At 48.8% G+C, this 19,359-nt stretch overlaps 3 protein-coding genes and 2 pseudogenes across 3 annotated transcripts; 1 reads left to right on the plus strand and 4 right to left on the minus strand.

The window, feature by feature from the left end:
* Window positions 1–639: 639 nt before the first annotated feature.
* Window positions 640–1,372, minus strand: LOC138778142 (histone H1B-like; annotated as a pseudogene).
* A 3,513-nt stretch (window positions 1,373–4,885) lies between these two features.
* On the minus strand, window positions 4,886–5,279 carry LOC138778124 (histone H2A type 1-like; annotated as a pseudogene).
* A 293-nt stretch (window positions 5,280–5,572) lies between these two features.
* LOC138778128 (histone H2B 1.1) lies at window positions 5,573–6,015 on the plus strand. Its single transcript, XM_069956383.1, has one exon. The coding sequence runs from the start codon at window positions 5,599–5,601 to the stop codon at window positions 5,977–5,979; it is 381 nt and encodes a 126-aa protein (XP_069812484.1). The 5' UTR covers window positions 5,573–5,598; the 3' UTR covers window positions 5,980–6,015.
* Window positions 6,016–7,104: 1,089 nt separating this feature from the next.
* On the minus strand, window positions 7,105–7,470 carry LOC138778138 (histone H4). The gene has a single exon (XM_069956393.1). The coding sequence runs from the start codon at window positions 7,461–7,463 to the stop codon at window positions 7,152–7,154; it is 312 nt and encodes a 103-aa protein (XP_069812494.1). The 5' UTR covers window positions 7,464–7,470; the 3' UTR covers window positions 7,105–7,151.
* Window positions 7,471–16,900: 9,430 nt separating this feature from the next.
* LOC138778129 (histone H4) lies at window positions 16,901–18,821 on the minus strand. The gene has a single exon (XM_069956385.1). The coding sequence runs from the start codon at window positions 18,752–18,754 to the stop codon at window positions 18,443–18,445; it is 312 nt and encodes a 103-aa protein (XP_069812486.1). The 5' UTR covers window positions 18,755–18,821; the 3' UTR covers window positions 16,901–18,442.
* Between the last annotated feature and the right edge of the window lie 538 nt (window positions 18,822–19,359).

Consider the following 19,359-nt stretch of genomic DNA (forward strand, 5'->3'; position numbering starts at 1 on the left):
GGCTAATTTATACATCCACGAGCCCGCCAGAACATAGCTGCTGCTTTGGTCGGTAATATCTTTCAGGAGGGGCGGACCCATCCGGCCCTCTCAGCGGGTGGAAGGAACTCCCGGTAACAGCGCCCTCCCCCGTGTTCCCTCATCCATAATCGGTGACGCGTCTCGGGCGTTCACACTGATTAACCGAATGCCTCTAAATATATGTGCATGCTCACAGCGGCCCGAATCAGTAGTCTCCTCACATCCCGTCTGTTTATTACAGCAGGCTACAATCGTGGTGTACTCACATGACAGCTACATTGTGTTACAGTATAACAGCGACACCTTGTGGCGAGAGCTTCGAGTTCTAATGGCTGCAGGTTACCACCACACTGTAACAAGTGCTATTTTCTCTTATCCCAAATACTGACACTACAAAGTGTTATAGCGGCACAAATAGATACAAGTGCGCGCGGTTGGTTACTGACTGATGTTATGGAAGTGGCTCTCTTATCTGCCAGAAGGGGAGCTAGACCCTATGGACCGCGCTTGACTGGATATTGTGACGTCCTACAGACGGGGAGGGAGTGTAGACACTAGTTTATGTGGGGGAGGTCATAAAGCTCTGCCGGGAGGAGGTGGTGGCTCTGAGAAGAGCCTTTGTGGGGGTAAAGTACAGGGCGAGGCTCCCGATTATTTCTTAGCTGCGCTCTTCTTGGCAGCCTTGGGTTTGGCGACCTTCTTAGCCGGGCTCTTCTTGGCAGCCTTGGGTTTGGCGACCTTCTTAGCCGGGCTCTTGGCAGCCTTGGGTTTGGCCGCCTTCTTAGCCGGGCTCTTGGTGACTTTCTTGGGCTTGGGAGCAGCCTTCGGCTTCTTGGCCGCTTTCTTGGCGGCGGCCGCTGCAGGCTTCTTGGCCTTTTTCGGGCTCTTGGCCGCGCTCGGAGCCTTCTTCGGCTTCTTAGGAGATTTGGCCACTTTCTTGGCTGCGGCAGGCTTCTTGGGCTTGGCCGCCTTGTCCTTGGTCTCCTGCTGCTGCTTCTTGTTCAGCTTGAAGGAGCCGGAGGCGCCGCTGCCTTTCACCTGGAGCAGGGTCCCCTTGGTCACCAGCCCTTGATGGCCAGCTTCAGGCGGCTGTTGTTCTTGTCTACATCGTAGCCTCCGGCAGCCAGAGCCTTCTTCAGGGCCGCCAGGGACACCCCGCTGCGCTCCTTGGAGGCAGACACGGCTTTGACGAGCAGCTCGGACACGCTGGGACCGGAAGGTTTCTTGCTCTTCTTGGCGCCCCCCGCAGGAGACTTCTTCGGCTGCTTCTTGGTTTTAGCGGCCGGTTCGGCGGGAGGAGCAGCGGCTGGCGCGGTTTCTGCCATCGTGTGATCGGTTACAGGAAAAAGTTATCCTGGAAGATAAATGCTGAGGCCGCAGCCGCCAGCGCTTCTTATATGTACAGCGGCCGCCTGTGATTGGCTGCTAAACTGCCATCGGCCTGAGCTGCTATTGGCTGACACAGAAAACAGGTCCCGCCCCCATCCCGTCCAAGTCTCAGCTCTTCTCCGCTCACCCCTTGTGTTTCCCTGCCCGGGAGAAGAGCCCTTTCTCGGTTAGAACCGGACAGGGGATCTCGCTTTCTCCCTGATTCCCTCTTCCCGGACATCCTCCCTGACCGATTATGCCCGTCACGGGCGGAGGTTCTGGGCAGGAGCCGGGAGGAGACCCCGGGATCTCCGCCATAAGTCTTGCCGGACTGCACATCTCTGTGTATCCGGGAGGATAAATCCGCTGCGGCGGCTCCTTCCTTCTATTCCCGGCACCGGTCACCGTCACACGGATCTTTTCTACAATTCCCACCGTCCTGGAAGCTGAATGGACGATGCGGGGACGGCCTGGAGCTAGGGAGAGCCCGGGAGGGTAACACAGGCGGCGGCTTCGCTCCCTGCCCGGTCATGTATAAATATAGTGTATAATACGGAGGATTCCTGCCGTAACTAGTAAGACTAAAGAAACTTCCCCCAGCACTAAGCACTTGCTGCTGCTGCTGCTCTACAAGAAGAGGAGGGACCCCGGAATTCCAATAAAATGGTACAGTGCGAAATATCAGGAGAATTGTATTTAGCGCATGCGCCACTTCACTTCTGCCATAGGTTCTGCAGAACCCCTGGCTATAGGGACGTCTCTGCAATGTAAGTGTATATGAGTTAGTGACGTCACTGTACCGATCTTTTATAGGCAATAAGTATCTACCCGTTGCTGCAGCTCACACGTCGGCCTTCCTCAGGGTTATGGCTGTTGTTATAGATCGCCCCCTTCTATAAGTTAAACCTGATGTCCAAACGCCCCTGATTGGTTGGTAGCTTTTGAGGCATTACAGGCATATATGTCATTATTCTCCATGTGATGGGATTTCTTGTTGGATTTAGATAAAGTTATTGTGGATTTTGGTGTCTTTATTGGTGGTTTCTTTCGTGTTCTTTATTAGTATTAATGGTTTTCCTGCCGATTCATAGAAAGGTGAATAGTTATAAATCAGCATTGATCCCTCAAATGACTCTGGGAGTTTCTGTATAATCCCGGGACATAGGGCGGCCTTGTGTTTCCTCCGTATATTATACTGATGTTCTCTCTTCCTGCCCTCACTATATAAATAATATAACTACTTTGCTCTTACAAAGGAGTTATATATTCCCTATACAGTGTATTGATTATTAATATTCCTGCAATGGAAGAAACCTTTAGGTGATAGGACTGATACATTTGGGTTCATTGTGGGTTCGAGAGAATCAACAACAAACAAGTTCAGCAATAAGGACGATAGTGAAGGAGAGGAGGAAACCACAAGGAGGGAATCATTATTGGAGAAGAAATAAAAGGGAGAAAAACGAATAGAATAAATAATCTGAATATCCCGATCAGAACGACATACAATAAAAATAGTAACCAACTAAAACGGATTGTAAGAGACCCTGGAGCATAGTAAAGCAGGAAAAAGTATGAGGAGAATTGTTACCCCCGTATACACCTATTATTATTATTACATATTATTATTATTATTAATAATAATAATAAAGACAGCCGTTATACTGTACAATAATCAGGATTTGACACTAGGAGAACTTTTATACAACCCCCCTCCCCCTTCTCCGTATGACCTTAATGCTTATTTGAAACTATTCACCTTTCTATGAATCGGCAGGAAAACCATTAATACTAATAAAGAACACGAAAGAAACCACCAATAAAGACACCAAAATCCACAATAACTTTTATCTAAATCCAACAAGAAATCCCATCACATGGAGAATAATATAACCCCGGGAATAGGCGAGCACAGTGGCTAGAAATAGAACCGTCTGACTATCATCAGAACTACAACAAGTGGTCAGAAACAGAGCAGGAAGCCCGTCAGCGCTTTCTACCATGTGTTACCTCTATGTACCACAAGATGGCAGAAACAAAACATAATAACATTACAGGAACAAAGGTAGGTCCTTCCCTGCCACTATGGAGATCACCTCAGTCTGAGCACTTACTGTGCAGTCACTGTGCTGGGAGAGAGAAAGGAGAGAGAGAGAGAGAGAGAGAGAGAGAGACGCACTCTAACAAATCCTCAGCTCAACAATAGCATCATAACACACAGCAACATATAGTAATGAATCACCAATGCAAGTGTGGCTATATGCATGTACATAACATCGTGTACAAACACATCATGTAGCAGCCATCTGTGCGCAGGGAAATACAGCAGAACACACTGCAACGAACCCTCAGCTCAGTAATAGCAGCAATATATTAGTGATACAAAGTAATGAGATACATAGTGAATAGAAGGTACAACAACTAAAGGTAGGTAATAGAAGTACAGGAGCCCTGTGCAGTATGAGTAATGGGAGGAAAAGACAACTCTGCTCCCGGTAACAGCACAAAGTAACGAATCCTCAGCTCAACTATAACACTGGCACAAACAACAAATCAACACTGCTGTTCTCTATCGATTTATGTTTATTAGTAATTATTATGAGATGAGATGTGGGGAAACAATGAATTATAGGCAGGTGTGTGTACCGGACATGGGGATGTGAGGGTCTCAGCAGGTATATAGGAGACATAGAAGTGATGGTCCGGGGTTATTGGGGGCTGTTGGGGGATCAGGATTTCTCTACTGTGACTGCTGAGCTATTACTGCCTTCTATTTATGAATGGGAAGTTGTTACGTCACTCCTGCCGCTCGGTTACACACAATGCGGTTATTTCCATTATTACTTTGCGTCTATACAATTAGGTGAAAGTTCCGATTCCCGCCTGATAAATGTAACAGCCGCCGCCCATTCCCCAGCACAGTATGCGGATACAGGCCGCCCCCTGGCGGAGAGAGAGTGTAAGTGCCGGGATTAACCCCTAAGTGTCTGCTGTGTAAGAGATCGCCCAGGACTACATGTGGTGGCTGTGTGATGTGCGCGGCGCTGTGCTCCGGTGACTGCAGTGTATCCCCCCCGGTGTCATCAGTCTCCTGGCAGCTAGGACGTGGTCACTGTGATCGGAGGAGGAGTGGTATCTGAGCAACAATAGGAGCCAGAAATACAGCGGGGACTGAAGGGTTAACACTGCGGGGAGCTTTGTGCTGCTGATAGCCGTACAATGAGCGGGAAATACAAACCGTCCAACAGCCCGGATACTGCGCGCTGATCCCCGGGGAAGACGAGACTTCTAGTAACAGGGAGGAGCCGTCACTAGAGGTCAGTGTCATTTACTAGTAACAGCGCCCCCGTCTGTATGCGGCAGCGCCGATACCCTGCAGCCTCTACCAGTCATGTGTTATATGTAATAATAGCGGTGACAGCTCTGTATGAGAAGGTGGGTGGCTCTTAGAAGAGCCTTTGGGGATTGCGGACGGTACCGGATGGATGAGCGGAGCTCACTTGCTCTTGGCCGCTTTGCTGCTCTCGGTCTTCTTGGGCAGCAGCCACGGCCTGGATGTTGGGAAGGACGCCTCCCTGGGCGATGGTCACCCCACCCAGCAGCTTGTTGAGCTCCTCGTCGTTGCGGACGGCCAGCTGCAGGTGACGGGGGATGATGCGGGTCTTCTTGTTGTCCCGGGCGGCATTGCCGGCCAACTCCAGGATCTCAGCGGTCAGATACTCCAGCACGCGGCCAGGTAGACCGGAGCGCCGGCGCCAACCCTCTCAGCGTAGTTTCCCTTGCGGAGAAGCCTGTGCACACGACCGACGGGGAACTGCAAGTCCTGCCCGGGAGGAGCGGGTCTTGGCCTTAGCACGGACCTTGCCTCCTTGTTTGCCGCGTCCAGACATTGTCGAGCTCGTGCGCTTTCACGATCAGATTCCCTCGCCCGGCGTCTGCGGCTTTTTATACTTCCTTGCTCCGCCCTCCGCCTCCTGTCATTGGGTAGATTTGAATCCGGCCAACGGGCAGCCTGCTTGTAGGTACGCCAATAGCCGGCTGTGGGCGGGGATTATGACGCGCTCCCCGGTCAGGTGACTCTCTCCTCCAGTAGAGGGTCGAGCAAGCGGCAGCCCTCATTTGCATGGGCTGGGTATAAATAGGGCTGCGGCGGGAGGGGAGAGCAGCATTCTTCTCTGTCCCAGTGAAGGAGGATTGTGAGTGATCATCATGCCTGATCCCGCCAAGTCTGCCCCAGCGCCCAAGAAGGGCTCCAAGAAAGCCGTGACCAAGACCCAGAAGAAGGACGGCAAGAAGCGAAGGAAGAGCAGGAAGGAAAGCTACGCCATCTACGTGTACAAGGTGCTCAAGCAGGTCCACCCTGACACCGGTATCTCCTCCAAGGCCATGGGCATCATGAACTCGTTCGTCAACGACATCTTCGAGCGCATCGCAGGGGAAGCCTCTCGCCTGGCTCACTACAACAAGCGCTCTACCATCACCTCCCGGGAGATCCAGACCGCCGTGCGCCTGCTGCTGCCGGGAGAGCTGGCCAAGCACGCCGTGTCCGAGGGCACCAAGGCCGTCACCAAGTACACCAGCGCCAAGTGAGCGGCTCGCCTCCTGCCTCTTCTCTTATCACCCCAAAGGCTCTTCTAAGAGCCACCCACGTTGTCTAGAACGGAGCTGGAGCTTCTCCCGTAGTCGTATCTAATTCAGCTAGTTCGTTTTCCTTTTTCTGTTTTCTTAACTGATCTACGTGTTCAAGATGTTGATAAAAAATATGTCCTATATATGTAAGATTTCCTTTACTATGTAGCGGTGTGATATATGGGAGAACAGCGACACCTACTGTCACTGCTGAGTTATTACTGCATAGTATTTATGAATGGGAAGTTCTTACGTCACTCCTGTTCGGTTACACACAATGCGGTTATTTCCATTTTTTACTTTGTCTCTATACAATTAGGTGTAGGTTCTCATCCCCGATTTCCGCCTAATAAATGTAACAGCCGCCGCCCATTCATCAGCGCAGATCGTGCTGACTTCTCTCATTGTTTCCCCCGTTACAACGGACACCGATGACATGCCTGCATAGTGCTTAGCTTACTATACTGCACAGTGACGCTGCCACCTGCTGGCTGTGGTGGTATTACATCGCTGAGGCAGTATTATACCCTATAGCCCCGGCACAGCATGTTGAGGAGCCCGCCCGCTATTCTTGCAGTGCCTTTTATTTCAGGAGACCGGAGCTAGATAACTACAGTACATTCCATATACGTGTTTTCTGCTCCACTATCCCAATGACAAAACCGGAATATGAGAACTCTGTCCTTGGGGGCGGTCTTGTGCGTTTTTGTATTATATAAGCTTTCCCCCAAAAACAATTATCCCCCTTGCCGGGTTATATTGAGTGCTGACAGTAAAGATAAGCAGGAGGAGAGCAGTCAGTATAGAGCTCCGACATCTCTATTATGTATGGGAGTCAGACCGACTGCGACCAAACAAAGAACGGGTTTGCGACGGGCGGGAATTTTGAAATTCAAAGCTCAGTTTTAGCACCATCTACAGGTGACTGATTTTAGTGGTGGATCTTTTCACTCGGTTATATATGTATAATGTTTAATCTTGATTTGTTCACAAACCCCATATTGCTGCCCCTCCGAGACTGCACACTGCCAACCACAGCAATGGTTCCCAGGAATTGTAGCCTCTTATAGAAGACGTGGGCGGCTCTGAAAAGAGCCTTTGGGTTGTGGAGATGGAGCCGAATGGGAGCGGAATTAACCTCCAAAGCCGTAGAGAGTGCGGCCCTGGCGCTTGAGGGCGTACACCACGTCCATGGCGGTGACGGTCTTCCTCTTGGCGTGCTCGGTGTAGGTGACGGCGTCGCGGATCACATTCTCCAAGAAGACTTTCAGGACACCGCGAGTCTCCTCATAGATGAGGCCGGAGATTCTCTTGACGCCTCCCCTGCGAGCAAGACGGCGGATAGCGGGCTTAGTGATGCCCTGAATGTTATCCCGGAGCACCTTCCTGTGCCTCTTGGCGCCGCCCTTACCGAGACCTTTTCCTCCTTTGCCGCGTCCAGACATTCTCTGAGCTGTAAAGAAACAACTGTAAGAGAACGCGCTTAGAGTCCTTGCTTATATAGGAAATAGGCGGACCTGACAGAGAACTGAGTATATGATCCACACTGGGGGCGTGTCTTTTTTTTTTTTTTTTTTGCACTGAGCTTTCAGCCCCGCCTACTCTCCGTTGATTGGCTGAACACAGATGTAATGTTGATATTCTCTTTCCCGCCTATTCTATTACTGTCGCCGCCATTTCCCTCTTCTGATGCTATTATGTCCGTTATTAGTGGGGTCAGGGCCGCTATGGCCGGGTGGGGTTCATATAGGTTTTAGGATTTCTGGGGCTGATGCTTGTTTGTTCCCTTGTACAGATCAGTGGGGTTCCCCGTGTATCTCCCTCCGGGCTCTGTGATGCTTCAGCAGCCGCCGTGATCTCCCGGTGTGGCGCCCCCTGGTGGCCGGTGTTCTCCTATGAGGCAGCGCGGCCTCCCCGCTCCCGGGCGGTGGTTTCTGGGATGGGGGATACTGGGGTGCGATGACTATTAGTGACAGTACTTGCCGCTTTCTGGGTCGCCGCTCCGGACATGCAGGGGTTAGGGCAGATTTCTGGCGAGGTGCTCGGTGCTCACACTCAGCGCTGCTGCATGGACGTGGCCGGAGCTGGACATTACATTAGCGGCCGGAGGTCACATATAGCACAATATAGCCGCTGGTTACCGGGACAATCCGCCAGGAGGCAGCACTGAGCTGTGACCTCCTCCCTGTGCCCGGCTCCGGCATTGTCAGCGCCGCTTCCCCCTATTCTCCTATATACTTATCCTAGTCTAACATTGGCTGCAGTGCTGGAGGAGCTGCGGGCGGGGGCGCTGTCCTGGCTATGGGGACGTTGTGGAGTTGATGGGAAATCTCAGCGAGTGAAGCTACAATGTATCTCTGGACCCCAAAGTACAATGTAACGTCTAACCTTCCCCTCTGTAGATGAGATACATTGTATCCATTCTCTCCTTCCTTGTTACAATGTCATTTATTGTCCGTCTGTAGATACGACACAATGATACAGGCTGTGGGGATAATAAGTAGTACAATAGCGCCACCGTGTGGTCACTATAGAGAACTGTTCAGTGCCCACATAGTTTACCAGGCACGGACTTTGGCATATTCACATTGGACGGTTCCATCCTGAGCTGAAATCCCGCACCCAGCCAGTTAGAGGGAAGGGGAGGCCCGGCCTCTATGGGTGATTACAAACCACAGCTCATCCCTGGATCTGACCACACTGACATAATAAGACTAGAAAAGCTGCCACATATCTGAGCTTAACTAGCGGGGGAAGGGATTTCTGACCATCTAATCTACCCCTAGATGTATAAGCCTGGTACACAGGGACTGGTTGGCACATCTCTGCCTGTCACATAACTCCCTAAGGGCCCTGTTCCACGGAGCGATGATTGGCCGAATCGGAATAGAGACAACGATCAGCTTTGTCATCGGCTGATCGTTGATATAGGTTAGGACCTATATTTGTCGGGCGCCGACCGCACACTGCTGCGTGGAATAGCGGTGCGAGGCCGGCGACTAACGATTTACATTACCTATGCAGGGTGCAGGGCTCCTCTTCTCCTGCTTCTCCCCGGGTCCCGGATCCCCGCGCGCTCCAGCGTCAGGGCGGCCTGTCTCCACTCAGCCAATCACTGGCCACAGCGGTCCCACCCAGTGATTGGCTGAGTGGCCTGTCAGCCGAGACAGGCTGCCCTGACGCTGGAGGAGCGCGCAGGACCCGGGAGAAGAGGAGCCCTGCACCCTGCATAGGTAATGTATACTAGTTAAGCTAGGACTGCAAGGACATCAGTAACAAGGTCCCTGCAGCCCTTGTTTAACGATAACCAGGCCGTGGAATTGGCCCAGTAAACGAGCGCTGATCTAGCAGAACGGCGCTCGTTTATGTTCACACTACGTATATGTCCGGCCGCATATCTTCGCGGCCGGACATATACGTGTTAAACTCCGGCCGGGGATTTACGTAAGTTGCGGCCGGCTACGTACGGTCCGCGAACTTACGCCCGTAGTCTACTTACGCTTCCCGAGCGCCCTACGTTGCGATCCGACAGCGGTCTTTTACTGGGATATCTTCGGCTAGCCCCGGACACCCCACAGAACCTTTTGGATCGGCAAAGAAAAGTGCAAAAATGAAGAAATCGCCACTACGTACGGGACCGCATGTTACGCTACGGGCGTAAGTTACGGCATTTTCGTCCTCAAACAATGGTCTGGTTCCTTTTTTACGGCGCAGCGTACGATCCGGGCGTAAGTTCTTACGTAGTGTGAACTGTGCAGCCGTACATCGTATACTTTCCATACTTACGCAAACTACGTAAGTCTCCGGCCGCTTATTCACGGAACGCTATACGTTCGGAGACTTACGTAGTGTGAACATAGCCTAAGGGTACGTTTATACAGACAGATTTATCTAAAAGATTTTGGAAGCCAAAGCCAGGAATGGATTTTTGAAGAGAAGTAATCTCACTCTTTCCTTTATGACCTGTTCTCTCTTTATAGTCTGTTCCTGGTTTTGGCTTCAAAAATCTGTTAGATAAATCTCTCTGCACTATTACTCTTGTCTGCCGGGATCTGCAGCTGTGTGCCTGCTATGGAGCTCATATAAGCCCTTTAACCCTTTTAATCTAACATGCTGATATGTCCCCATTGCACAGGAGAAGCCAAGAAGGAAGGTTTGTCTTTTACCTTCCTTCCTGGCGCTGTTCCGGTGCAGTTTGTTGTGTGCTCCATGGTCAGGTGAGACCATTAGGAGCACTGCTTTGTGTTTTAAAGCATGGACTATGTTGGTACTTCTAGTCCTCCTGTATAGAGCTCCTGCTATGTGTCTATAGCATGGACATGCTGGGGCAGGGTTACAGCCAATTATGGATAGTCCCTTGTACCCGCCAACTCACTAAAATACCTGAAAACATGTGCGACCACCATGTTTCGCAAATAATCTGAATTGTCACGGGTCATCAAAGTAGAACAAATTCTTATCAACACATAAATAGAGGGCAGATAACTGTCCTTCGAGGATGTTGGGGTACCTCCAGGCAGGGCCGCTTTAACCAGAGGGCACATGGTGCACGTGCACCGGGCCCACTGGTTAAAGGGCCCCCCCCCGAGTAGGCCGGCAGTTGCTATGTGCGACCAATGCGGTCGCACAGGGCTCCGGCCACCAGCCTGTCAGGGGGGAGCGCCATGGATGGGTAATCTACTTACCCCTCCATGGCGCCCCCTGCAGGGCCCCCCCAGTCCGCCGCTTCCCCAGTCCGCTGCTGCTGCGGCGCTTCAGCGCTGCAGCAGCAGCGACACTGACAGAGAGAGAGCCATTGGCTCCCTCCCTGTCAGTCACTCTTGTGGCCGCACTTCCTGCGGTCACAAGAGGCCGCACTCTCCCTCTAGCGCCCGACGTCACTGGAGCGTCGGCGCGAGGGTAAGGGGAGTGCAGCCTCTTGTGACTGCAGGAAGTGCGGCCACAAGAGGGAAGAGAAGAGGAACGCGTGGACCTAGGTGAGTAAGTGTTTGTTTTTTTCAATGTTATATAGCAGCTATATACTATTGGGGAGCACAGGGGGCTATATACTATGGGGGAGAACGGGGGCTATATACTATTGGGGAGCACAGGGGAGCTATATACAATGGGGGAGCACAGGGGGCTATATACAATGGGGAAGCACAGGGGAGCTATATACTATGGGGGAGCACAGGGGAGCTATATACTATGGGGGAGCACAGGGGGCTATATACTATGGGGGAGCACAGGGGAGCTATATACTATGGGGAGCACAGGGGGCTATATACTACTGGGGAGCACAGGGGGCTATATACTATGGGGGAGCACAGGGGGCTATATACTATGGGGGAGCACAGGGGGTTATATACTATTGGGGAACACAGGTTAGCTATATACTATTGGGGAGCACAGGGGGCTATATACTATTGGGGAACACAGGGGAGCTATATACTATTGGGGAGCACAGGGGTCTATATACTATGGGGGAGAGCACAGGGGGCTATATATTATGGAGAGCACAGGGGGGCTATTTACTATTGGGGAGAGCACAGGGGGGCTATATACTATTGGGGAGCACAGGGGTCTATATACTATGGGGGAGAGCACAGGGGGCTATATATTATGGAGAGCACAGGGGGGCTATTTACTATTGAGGAGAGCACAGGGGGGCTATATACTATTGAGGAGGAGCACAGGGGGGCTATATACTATTGGGGGAGAGCACAGGGGGGCTATATACTATTGTGGGAGAGCACAGGGGGGCTATATACTATTGTGGGAGAGCACAGGGGGGCTATATACTATTGTGGGAGAGCACAGGGGGGCTATATACTATTGTGGGAGAGCATAGGGGTCTATATACTATTGGAGAGCACAGGGGGGCTATATACTATTGTGGGAGAGCACAGGGGGGCTATATACTATTGTGGGAGAGCACAGGGGGGCTATATACTATTGTGGGAGAGCACAGGGGGGCTATATACTATTGTGGGAGAGCACAGGGGGGCTATATACTATTGTGGGAGAGCACAGGGGGGCTATATACTACTGGGGAGAGTGCACAGGGGGGCTATATACTAATGGGGGAGCGCACAGGAGGGCTGTATATAACTGGAGGAGCACATGAGGGTCTATATACTACAGGGACACCTTAAAACTATGGAGGCACAGAGGGGTGTAACTATGTAGGAGTACAGAGGGGTGTAACTACTGTATAGGGGTACAAGGGACCTAACTACTGTATGTGTTGGAGCCTAAAATATTTGTCTAGCAGATTCTGGAGAGAAGATTCACAGCCAGGAGAAGACTTCAAGGTGGCCCAGGCTGGATGGAGAGAAAAAGAAAAGGTGACAGACTCTGATCGGAGAAGACACCCCCGGTGAGTCACTGGATGTAACTTCACTCTGTTATAGGCTTGTACTGATAGGGGTCATGGTGTGGCGGTATTATGTAATGGTATCATTGGTGATATCTTTCTGTTTTGTTTAGTGCAGTTTTTATGTAATATGTAATCACTGTATGGTGGAAATAGTGTTATAAGGTAACTACTGTATGTATTGGGGCTCTTGATGCAGTGTGGGGGCAAATTCAGTACATTATACAATGTGCAGAAAGGTAAGGGGGGGCACTCTTGAGGGCTGTGCACTGGGCCCACCAATGTATTAAAACGGACCTGCCTCCAGGAGACAAAGAAGAATGTGGACCACCAAAAGAACAAGATTGGATCTTATATACTAGATGCACTAACAACAGTTCTTATACAGGGATAAAAACCAATACTGTAATAGCTTTCCAGGTAGTGTCTACTGAGATGTCTTATTAGAGAACACCTGGAGACCTCTCCCATGTAATGCTTACTGAGGTATAATCTACTGCAACGTCTGCCAACTTATAGACATCTCAAGGTAGAACGTGTTGAGTTTTCCTATGCTATTTCTTGTCCCTATTTACTGAGACGATACCAAGTGCTAGTAGCTCCCTGGTTACTAGGAGGATACAAAATACACACCTGACCAGCTGGGCTCTAACTCAATAGCAGCTCTACAGAGCAGTGTGTGAACAGGCCACAAGCTCTCAGCATTTCTTTTCCCTCTGTGCCGCCTTTTATGTTGGAGCAATTTGACCCTGACTACACCTGAGCACAAGGTGCGGAATAGATTGGGGAGGGAACGGCAGGTGGGATTGGTAATGGGACCTTCCATTGCCTCCACACTCTACTACGCACCTATAAAATCCAGGGCCAGTTATACGAATATATAGTTCAGCAGAATAGCTCTACTGAACCACACAACTTTGCCTGGACTTCACCATCTCATCCAGGCTTGCAGATGTACACCCTTTCCCGTATATTACCGGTCACCTCTTGAGTTGAGTTGGGTAACTTTGGATATAATATAGACTTGGATATACTTCACAGCTTATTGTTTGTAGTACAATACTTGACAATATCACAGCCTCTCACTGGTGGAAGAATAGAATCTACAGTCTCTGAATATACTTGGTGCTTGACTAGACTTGTAACGCTGCTTGTTAATCTGTGGTGGTGGCAGTGGACTGTCGGAGAAACACAAACACAAACCCTAAGGTACTCCTTTTAGAAGGAGCACCTACGCCCATGGGAATGCACATCCGCTTAATGCTGTCTTGTGGGCACCAAGTGACACTAGACCAGTCAGCACTACAACGTAGGCCCACCTAGTGGGAAAAGTTAGGCGTTGGGGTGACCCCTAAGGAGGTGGGTCCTGGCCACCAGGCCAGGCCCTGGAAGAAGCTTCTCGGAAGGCTCTCTTTTATCTTGTGTGCCTCTCTCTGAATAACTACCCCAAATCACAGATGCCTCAGCACTTCTATCCCCAAGGGTTGACATGATAGGGCAGAGAGCAAATAATCTATACTGTAATAGGTTATAAGACATATTAGGGAAGACTCTAGAATACCCAGCTCAGAGACTGGTGCACAGTAAAACATCAGATAGTGGCCATAATTATAGAAAATGCATAAGGCAATCCAGCTTCGCAGTTAACCATTCTAGTGAATTTCCTTAAGCCATTCTAGAGAGTGAAAATACATTCTGACATCTGGTGGTGGGAGTGCAAACTACATCATTCAGCCCCAGATCATTCTAGCATTCATGTACTGACCTACATATGCTGCATTAAAGCAGTGGAAACCCACTCTGGGACACTGCTAGTGCACATTATATGTCTATACAATGTGTTTTATCTAGGTCCTCTGGGAACTCTATAGACAGAACACCTGCCAACCCTTGGAAAGACCTCCATAATATCCTCCACCCCTCTATTCGTCTGATGGTTGTATCTTGTCTGTATTCTTCCTCATTACTCCACCATACTTCTCCAGTCCTTCCTACTCTGTGACCTAGTTCTATACAGATATAATTTGTCATTTCTACTTTCCTGCAGGAGATCCGGGTCTTCCAGGGCCGCAAGGACCAAAAGGTAAAGTCATTGAATTTGAAAGCAAAGATTCTCCATCCTATCCAGTTTATTGGACTCCATGTATGATGTAACCAGTAATAAACTATGAGACCCCTCTGAGTGATTGTCTTTCTTCATGTGTATAGGCGATACGGGGGATCTAGGCTCTCCGGAACAGTGAGTGACATCTTCAGGCCTCCTTCCTTTTACTTGTAAGATCATTTTGTTGTCTCTCCTGGTTAGATGTATCATAAGAAGACGCAAAGGGAACTAACCAATAAATGAGAATCACTGAGGGGCAGTAGGGCAGAGAGGTGATGTCTTATTTACCCCTAACCCTGGGGAAGGAGAAGGCAATTACCCAATTACCTCCTTTCCATAGATTTTATATTTCATAACATAGTTTCTTTTTTTCTTCCTCATCTCTAAAAGGGCCAGTTCACACAGAGTAAAACTGGCAGATTTTGCCGCAGAACTCTCCGCCCCGGAATCCAACCAGTCTCTGTGTCATACTGGCTCGTGTGCCTCCTCTCTCTCCCACGGAAGAATTGACGTGTCAATTCTTCCGAGCAGAGAGGCGTGGGAAGAGGAGGTGTGCGAGCCTCCCATAGACTGCTGCAGAATCCCGCCAGCCTCTGTCATACAGGCAAAGAGTTCTGCCGCGGAATTCCGCCAGTTTTACTCTGTGTGAACTGGCCCTTAGATCTATCACTTCCGCTAACATGTGTATGTTTTACTAGGGAAAAAAAAATTCCTTTTTTTTTTTACACCATCATATTCTTAATCCCTGTGGGGCAAAAAAAAAACTTGTTTGACTAGATGCTCCCCAGTTGCCACAATTGCTAATCACTAAGCAGGTTCAGCATCTGGGTCTAACGTTCTCCAGTAACCACGGGCAGTTGTCAGCTGTAATACACTGCGCCACCATGTATGGAGCAGACTTGGCTACTGACCCCACTCCATACAGTGCAGGGATGGACAGAGAGTCGACATGGTGGAATAGTGAGAGGCAGGGCTGTATTTACCACTAGGCACCCGTGGTCCGGTTACAAGATGGAATTTGGCAGCCGTCTATCTGATTTCTGGCTGGGGAATGAGAATATTTACAGGATAACGTCATCAGGTAACTCCCCATCAGGCTGCCTATGATTGTCATACTGGGTTCTAGATCATTGTAAGTTATATTTATAGTGGTCGGAGTTCCCTCTTCTCATGCAGAGCTCTATATCTCTGTATAGACTTAGTAGTTATATATAAGTAACATGCAGAAAGTTCTTTTATCTTATTGAGATGCTGTAATAATGGCCGTGTAATAGAGAAGTCATATACAGCACTGTTAACCCTTCAGCGCCCACTGTATTTCTGGCTCCTATTGTTGCTCCATGATTCTTAGAGACCCCTTCATAGTGAACACGTCCTACCTGCCAGGAGACTGTTCACACCGGTACTCACTGTCATGGAGATGCACTGCAGTCACTAGAGTGATAGGCCGCTTAGCCAATCACTGGTCATGGTGCTATCCCATCTCAGTCAGTGATTGGCTGAACGGGCTGCAGGTGACTGGATACACTGGGGGAGCACAGACAGGTGCGCGTACAATTTTTTTTTAATTTTTTTTTTTAAGATGCGCAACTGCCATTATTAAAAAGTTGTTTAGAACTCTGCAATAAGTTCGGAATGAATCTCAGCTCGTAAATATCAAGGGCAACTCAAGTGATTTTTTTTTTTTCTTTCAAATCAACTAGTGTCCAAAAGTGCCAGAGATTTGTAATTTACTTCTATTAAAAAAAATCTCAGGTCTTCCAGTACTTATCAGCTGCTGTATGTCATAGACACAGGCATAGATATGTTGGACATGCTGCAGCTGATAAGTACTGGAAGACTTGAGATTTTTTTAATAGAAGTAAATTACAAATCTCTGGCACTTTCTTACACCAGTTGATTTAAACTGGAGTTGCCCTTTAAGTTCGCTCATCTCTAGTGGGGACTATTTAATGTCATTTTATTATTTTGAGTATTGATGAATGATGATGATAATGTTTGGGGTGGTGCAGGCAATGCTGTTTTCCACCAGGGGGCGCTCACTGTGCAGATTTTTACAGCTGTGACTAAACTCAATAAGGAATTCACCTGCAGCCAGTTCCCCCTAGTGGTGGCTACAAGACCTACAACCTTTATCTGGATGTTTTTTCTGGAACTGTTCAGGGGAAAGTATCCAAGCATAAAAAACCCTCTTGCTTTAAGACTACTTCAGTGCTGGTTTCTCAGTACATTGATGCAAACACCGATGGCATATCTAAGCCTTGCCCAGTTTTTGTTTTTACTGACACATACAAAACAACTTGTCTAATGGACTGTCTGCTGTTGAAGGTATATAGGAAAAGAATGCATACTTACCTTTCCCTGGTCCCCCTGATGTTCTCTCAGGTAGGAGTCACCCTGGTATAAAGACCATTACACAGAGGGAGGTACATGTCTGTTTATTCATGTGATATATACTGTCTGTCTGTTCACAGGCTGCCAGGGCATACTGGGAGTTGTAGTTCCCCATCAGTTCCGCCATTTGAAGACCGCTGGTATAAAGTTTTGTATAAATAAAATATAATCACTGTATAATGAAAAGTTCTGATATGGTTGTGTAGCCGGCTTGTGTTTCAGTTTCTTCATGTCCAAGATCTCTGCTGGCTGTCAGTGACTAAAAGATCCTTGTTCACATCCAGAAAACCTGTGCAGACCTAATACTGAACACCTGTTATAATGCTACACAAGTCTCTGGAGTGATAAAAGTCATCTGTGCTACAATGTATCGGTGCAGGTGGACTGTATCCAGGCTAATGACTGTCCTAGACCACATACAACTGTAACAGACCCTCTGCTGTGAGAAGGATCCCGAATGATTCCATTTACTGACAGCAAGCAGGGATCTAGGAAATGGTGCAGGACAGAGACACAAGAAAGTATGTACATGGATTAATACATTATCATCCATGTTATTTTATTTTTGCTATATTTATATTTCAGACTATTTTGTGTTTTTATTTTATGGATACAACATCTAAAATATTTTAGATGTAAAATATTCATTATGTAGTGCAGTTATGTATGCAGTGGCCTTCATGAAGTCTAATACTTTGCAGGGACATTATTTGTTAAAATAGGAACAGCACAATAATTTAAAACATAACAAGGCTACATTACATACAGTAACATTTGGGCAAGTTGCTGTACAGTGATTTGCTTTCTGGTGATTGGAATCTCTTAGATTCACACATATATTGCACAATCCTGCCCTATTCTCGATTATATATTCAGAGATTAATAATGACACGAGTGGCTGGGATTACAGAACATATCATAGAGCTGTTCCCTTCTTATATCCATATTCCCAATCTATTCCTTTATAGAAATCAGCTCTTATCCATGTACCATACCTGCTGCTCAATCCGTCCTGACCTTCTGAAATCACTTGCTTTATCTCCAGGTCATTTGTGTCTCTCCGGTCCTAATGGACTAGAAGGAAGCTGCCGGGACAGGAGGAGATGTTCTGGGCCTCGTGCACACACACAAGTCTCCGGACATTACTGATTGGTTTGCTTGCTAGATCTAATAATTCCCTCCGCATGTTTATTGTTCAGTGATTTCTAAAGGCTTCATATAAAAAACTAATTCAGCCTTTTAATCCAATTCAGTTATAAACAATCGAACATATACATTTCGATTAAATCAGTTGTGAACGTCTTTGTAATGATGAGACCCAATATAGCAGAAAACAATGCAGATACGGAAGGGTTAATCACCATCAAATTGGCGCGACCCCCGATATTCTGACACAATACCCTTCAGTCATCAGACAAAAGATGAACCCCTTTAGGGCTGGATTGTTTGTGCCCTACTTTCCATAGACACGGCAGCGAGAGGACCGGGATCTGTAGCCTTTCATATAGAAGACGTGGGCGGCTCTGAAAAGAGCCTTTGGGTTGTGGAGATGGAGCCGAATGGGAGCGGAATTAACCTCCGAAGCCGTAAAGAGTGCGGCCCTGGCGCTTGAGGGCGTACACCACGTCCATGGCGGTGACGGTCTTCCTCTTGGCGTGCTCGGTGTAGGTGACGGCGTCGCGGATCACGTTCTCCAGGAAGACTTTCAGGACACCGCGAGTCTCCTCATAGATGAGGCCGGAGATTCTCTTGACGCCTCCCCTGCGAGCAAGACGGCGGATAGCGGGCTTGGTGATGCCCTGGATGTTATCCCGGAGCACCTTCCTGTGCCTCTTGGCGCCGCCCTTACCGAGACCTTTTCCTCCTTTGCCGCGTCCAGACATTCTCTGAGCTGTAAAGAAACAACTGTAAGAGAACGCGCTTAGAGTCCTTGCTTACATAGGAAATAAGCGGACCTGACAGAGAACCGCACAGATGACTCACTTCCGGGACATCCCTACGTGCATTTTGATCATTGACCCCTCCCCTTCCTCCCTGATTGGCTGAACATGGAGATTTTGAACTTCCCGCCCTTTCTGTAACCGTCGCTGCTAGTTTCCCGCTTTTAGTGTCACCAGTTTCTAATGCGATTCTGGCAGGGAAAAAAAATCCCCATAATAATCGTCAGGAATACGGAGAGCAGTCGGATATCAGCAGTGATCCTACCGCAAAGCAAGAAAAGAACGGGGAGATTGACAAAACGGTCACAGAACGTCCGTGTACGATAGAAGGAGCGCGCGCATGTAAAGCAAATAATAAGCAAGTAATAAACCTAGATAGAAAGTGACGATAGAAATCCCAGCTGCCCAGGAACCAAGTGCATCAAGAGCCCCGAGCCAGCAATATACTCAGCACCACCTGCCCTCGCGTAGTGTCAGGGAAATCCCACGTGTATAGTGCCCCCTACCGGTGACTACTCTGTATATGTGTCCATGCACCACGTTGGGAG

Source organism: Dendropsophus ebraccatus, unplaced genomic scaffold (assembly GCF_027789765.1).
Source record: "Dendropsophus ebraccatus isolate aDenEbr1 unplaced genomic scaffold, aDenEbr1.pat pat_scaffold_642_ctg1, whole genome shotgun sequence".
NCBI lineage: Eukaryota > Metazoa > Chordata > Amphibia > Anura > Hylidae > Dendropsophus > Dendropsophus ebraccatus.

What these genes read in the sequence shown, in the direction of transcription:
- LOC138778128 (XM_069956383.1), top strand. Translation starts at nt 5,599, where the DNA reads ATGCCTGATCCCGCCAAGTCTGCCCCAGCGCCCAAGAAGGGCTCCAAG.
- LOC138778138 (XM_069956393.1), bottom strand. Translation starts at nt 7,463, where the DNA reads ATGTCTGGACGCGGCAAAGGAGGAAAAGGTCTCGGTAAGGGCGGCGCC.
- LOC138778129 (XM_069956385.1), bottom strand. Translation starts at nt 18,754, where the DNA reads ATGTCTGGACGCGGCAAAGGAGGAAAAGGTCTCGGTAAGGGCGGCGCC.